The 5,532-nt window shown below is 35.2% G+C and overlaps 1 protein-coding gene across 1 annotated transcript; it reads left to right on the top strand.

Annotated features, from left to right (window-relative positions):
* Nucleotides 1-542: 542 nt before the first annotated feature.
* On the top strand, nt 543-4,833 carry LOC145002609 (receptor-like protein EIX1; the record flags this gene model as incomplete). Its single annotated transcript, XM_078961849.1, has 3 exons — nt 543-656; nt 1,231-1,302; nt 1,985-4,833. Coding segments are annotated over 3 exons (2,832 nt in total), but the record flags the coding sequence as incomplete, so codon positions are not given.
* Nucleotides 4,834-5,532: the final 699 nt, after the last annotated feature.

Raw genomic sequence — 5,532 nt, 5'->3', positions numbered from 1 at the left:
AATATATCAATTATAATCTATAAACAAAGACGTCATGTCATCTTGCTAAAATCTCAAATTGTTAGAAATTTTTTTTTGAACATTTGTTCATCATACATCATTAAAGTTTTGTTTGTTAAATGAAATAAGTTTGCATTTGCTTTTGGTTATATAATTTATATCTTATCATGTCTAAAACTAATATGCCTATGACGTATTTTATCATCTTTTATATATTTTTAATATTGTATTTAAAGTAAAATGTAAATCATATTATATGATAATTTATACAAAAACCCTAACTTCTAGTTAGTTCAATTACTGCACTCCCTTATTTCTCTTTTTCTAATATAAACAAATATGTATGACTTTTAAGAAAAATGAATTTGGGAAAAAAAAAAAAAACAATTTTCATGGGCCATGTATATTTTGTCAGCATATATATCGGGCCTGGGCCTTATACTGTATGGCTATATACTAAATATAGTAAATACTGTTTTGGTGTATGGCTTATTGTTAGTTGGTTTGGGTCGGAAGATGAAAACTACACCGAAAAATGATGAATTCCGCCGGTGATTGTGATTGGTGAAGCAGTAGCAGGCAAAATAGAAACCAGCAATAAAAAGCCCCAATTCAAACCCACTATTGACGATTTCAAACCTCTTCTCCGTGATCTAGTAACCTCTTTCTCAAACTTTTAAGTTTTTCTTCTAAATTTACTCCGTTTTCTGAAATTCTATGAAGTTTAACATGTGTACATTGGTTAATTGATGCTATGTAAGACTCTTAGTTTGATCTTTCTCTTTATATTTTATTTTCGATATATATTATAATTTTTATAGATCTAATCGTTTCCGATAAAGTTCAATTTTCTATAAACCAATGATTCTAAACTAGGTGTTGTTTTGTCATGATGTTTCTCTTAGATATTAAGATCAGATCCAGGAATCGAGAAGGATGATTCTTAATGATATAAAAGCAGAAAGACGTCTCACTGGCCCTTTACTCTTTTTAGGGCCACCATTGTCCCTCTTTTTATCTTTTTGAGTCAGCATTGCATTCTTTTTACATTATTGTTTCAATCAGTGCATTCTTTTCTAAATCATACCTTCACTTCCAATGAGATTTACGAACAATCTAAATGTGAAACTAAAAAATAAAATTCTACATATATTTTTATTAAATAAAATTACTCTGCTTTTGGTTAATAAATAAAATATAATTACTGTAAGTAATTATTGAGTTGTGCAGTCTTTTTTTCTGGCTCTTGAGCTGGGGTTTGATGGTTGCTGGAGGGACGTTGAGGGAAGGGGAGCCGTGAATGTAAGAAGACCTGGTCAGATGAACCATGCAACTGTTCTTTGTTTTTCTTGCATCAGTTAAATGTGTGTGGGTCGATTGGAGTGATAAATATTAATTTACATAAACTATAACTACACAAAAGAGGTTTCGAAAAATAAAATGAAATATTTTTCTCAAATTTTTATTTTTCACAATGGTTGTTTTCATGCGTTTGAATTTGTTATAATTAAGAAATGACTTAAAGAGGGATGAAAAATTGGTGATGGTTGCAAAACGCTTTATTCACTCATAAAACTAAAGGTGGGCACCTGAGCCCGGATGGGAGTACTGCCAATCTGCCATTACATAGTCATATCCATTCATGGATGGTTACTCTATTTGATTCCATCATTTTATTTTTTCAGAATTATATCACACAATTTGATGACCAAAAAATATCACAATATTGGAAAAGATATTTATACTAAATACAAATTACCAAGACTTGTAGTATTATTGTATCCCCCCCACAAAAAGGTCACCAGTATATATGAGGCCATCGGCTTTAAAGATTCATCTTCACATTGGCACTATATAAACCTTTGTAGGGGCATCTTCATAGTTCATATATACATCAAGACAAACAAAAAGCATCAAAATCTGCATTTACATCATGCATCCTTGTGTTTTAATAATTTTCTTACTTTTCTTGCTACGCCTTCAGAATACAACTACGAACCAATTGGTGGTAGACGAAGGAGTAGGAGGGGGATATGATGATGGTGTTGTTAACAAGTGTTTGGATAAGGAGAGAGATGCTCTTCTTCAATTCAAAGGAAACCTTCAAGACCCTAATGGTAGTCTCTCTACGTGGAGACCTGAAGATGATGACTGCTGTGCATGGGAAGGAGTCATATGTGATGACCAAACAGGTCATCATGTCACAGGGCTTCATATTCCCTCTGCTGGTCTTGTAGGTGAAATTAGCCATTCATTGGTTAACTTAACCTACTTGAATCTTCTTGATCTTTCCTCGAACTCTTTTCATGGAACCATTCCTCCAGAGTTTGGAAACCTCACCAACTTGAAAGTGCTTAACCTTCGAGATGTTGGAAGCTGTAGAGTTGAAAATCTAGACTGGTTGTCTCATTTGTCCCTCTTGGAGGCACTAGAAATTGAAGGGATTTCCCTTGCCAAAGCAAACCAGTGGGTAAATGTGATTTTGAATCTCCCAAAACTATCAGATTTAAGGTTAGATGGATGTGAGCTGTCACAGGTCATGTATCCATATTCTTCTTCATTTCTCAACTCTTCTTCATCTATTTCTTTCCTTTCTCTCAGAAACAACAATCTCACCTCATCCATGTATCATTGGATGTTCTCATTAACCAGCAATAGCCTTCATATTCTTGATCTCTCTAGCAACATGTTAGATGGGATACCCAAATATCTTGGTAACCTCTGTAGTTTGGAAAGTTTTCATTTTAATAACAACCGTGCTGTTGTCAAATTTCCTGATTTTCTGAACAACTTGTCTGGATGCACATCACTTACATTGCAACAGTTGTCTGCTGAAACAAGCCAATTTACAGGGTCATTCCCTGATGACATTCAAAACTTTTCATCCCTAGAAGGTCTGTACCTATCAAATAATCACATAAATGGAACCATAAGCGAGAGATTTTGGGAACTACCCCTTCAGGCGTTTGATGTTTCTCAAAATCATCTTAGTGGTGCTATCTCTGAAAACATTGGAAAGTCCAAGGCTTCTATTATAAATCTTTCAAAAAACCCACTCCAAGGAGTTCCTTCCACAGATCACATGTCAAACCAGTCTTCTGTAACGTATATAGATCTGAACTCTTGTAAGCTAGGGCCTCACTTCCCCAAATGGATTCAAATGCTGAAAAAACTTAACGAGCTTGATATTTCCAATACTAGTATTTCAGACACCGTTCCTCCAGAATTTTGGAACATTCATTTAAGCTCTTTGAATCTCTCTTCCAACAACATCAGTGGGGAAGTACCAGATTTATCATCGAGTTTTTTTGGCGCTCAAATGATAGATTTGAGTTCCAACAGCTTTATCGGTCCAATACCACATCTTCCTTCCGGTTTGCAATTGTTAAATCTTTCCAGAAACAAATTCTCTGGAGGTATCTCCTTCTTATGTCAAATGGTCGATGGGTTGTTAAAATTTCTTGACCTCTCCCATAACACTCTAACAGGACAACTTCCAGACTGTTTGTGGCATTTCCAACATCTAACAGTTCTTAATCTAGGACACAACAGTCTATCTGGAAGGCTTCCTCCCTCTATTGGGTCTTTGATAGAACTCGAAGCGTTATACTTATACAAGAACAACTTCTTTGGAGAACTGCCTTTGTCTCTAAAGAATTGCACGAGCTTAACCTCGTTGAATTTGGGGGCTAACAAGTTTTCGGGTAATGTGCCTGTTTGGTTTGGTGAAAACCTATCAGAGTTGTATGTTCTTATCCTAAGATCAAACAATTTCTTCGGAACCATCCCTTCAGAATTATGTCAGTTAGCAAATCTTCAAATTTTAGACTTTTCAAGGAACAATCTCCATGGAAGCATCCCTTCATGCTTGAATAATCTTACAAAAATGGCTCAAGTAGGATTCTTACCTCCACCAAACGTACATCCATATACATCTCAGTGGCATTGGGATCTCATTGATGAGGTGTATATCGACCATGCAATGATCGAGTGGCAAGGAGATGAGCGTGAATTTTTTAGGAATCTGGGATTGTTGAAGAGCATTGACCTGTCAAGCAACAATTTAACAGGACATATCCCACATGAACTCACCAACCTTCATGAACTGCTTGCCCTCAACTTGTCAAAGAACGCTCTGATCGGAGAGATTCCACAGCAACTTGGTGAGATGAAAAATCTTTTAGCTTTGGATTTATCTAGAAATAGTTTATCAGGAGGGATACCATCAAGCATGTCTCAGATGACTTCATTGTGTTACCTAGACGTGTCATATAATAAATTGTCAGGGCGAATCCCATCAAGCACTCAACTCCAGTCCTTTGAACCATCAAGATACGATGGAAACACAGAACTATGTGGACTTCCCCTTCCTAAAAAATGTCCAGGAGATGAAGAATCACAAGTTGGTAAAAGCGAGGGTGATGAGGAAGACATAGATGAAGATTGGGGATGGTTCTGTATTGGTGGGGGCACTGGTTTTGTGACAGGATTTTGGATAGCATGTGGCGCTCTACTTCTCAACCGTCGTGGGAGACGTGCATTTTTTAACTTTTATGACAGCTTCAGAGACTGGGTTTATGTGAAGGTGATGGTGTTCATTGCAAAATTGCGGAGGATTGCAAATATGTAGTTGTCTATATTTGATTCTTCTTTCCTGTTTTGAATGTTGCTTTATAACCCTCCTACTTTTCTTATTTAGGACTAGAGGTATAGTAATGTAAGACCATGTTTCACTTGTAATTGGCAGGGTTTTTAAGTCCCCATTATCAATAAATATGCCACCAACTCCATGGGTGGCAATTTCAGGTTGTGTGGAATGAAACATTTTGAAAAGTTCATTATTTCAGTATGTAGTTATTATTTTATTAATTTATTTTATCGTTTAACCGATTCTCAATGTAAGTTATTCGCAAAATTAGCACTCGAAAGATAATCAATCCTTATATTCAGGTGTCTTTTTATAGGTTATTTACAACAAAATTGGAGAATTTCCTTTGACACATTATGTAGACTAAGGATAAGATTCAATCTATGAGCTCTAAATTTGGGGGTTTCAACTGAGATTTCTGTTTGCGCAAACTGCAAACTACAATAACCTGACTCTAAATTAGATTTATATAAACACAGTTCAAAAGTTGAGTGATAACGTGTTTGTAGTGCCCTCTGTTTGTTCTATCTTACAAAAACCCTTTTATAATTATAGTAGGCTGTCTTAGACCTATTTATCGATTTGGATCAATTGCAATAGTCATTAGCGTAGATATTGTTTGTGACTTCTATTTTCTGATTATGAATAAATCAGAAAATCAACTCCTATCTTTTTTTTTTTTGCTTTTTTGCAGATTTTCAAATATATTGTATGCGATTCTTGAGCTTGTGGCCTTGGCTGCAACTTTCATTTCGAAAGGTAATAAATTTAAGTTGTACGTGCAATCTTATTTCTTTGAGTACAACCGATTGGTTGACAATTCATGCTTTGTATTATATCAGTCTGTTTAATACAATGCAATTCATAGACTAATGGAATTATGT

This window comes from Lactuca saligna, chromosome 6 (assembly GCF_052625555.1).
Source record: "Lactuca saligna cultivar CGN05327 chromosome 6, ASM5262555v1, whole genome shotgun sequence".
Taxonomy (NCBI): Eukaryota; Viridiplantae; Streptophyta; class Magnoliopsida; order Asterales; family Asteraceae; genus Lactuca; species Lactuca saligna.
Note: the sequence above shows the minus strand (reverse complement) of the source record. Positions and strands in the feature narration are given on the sequence as shown.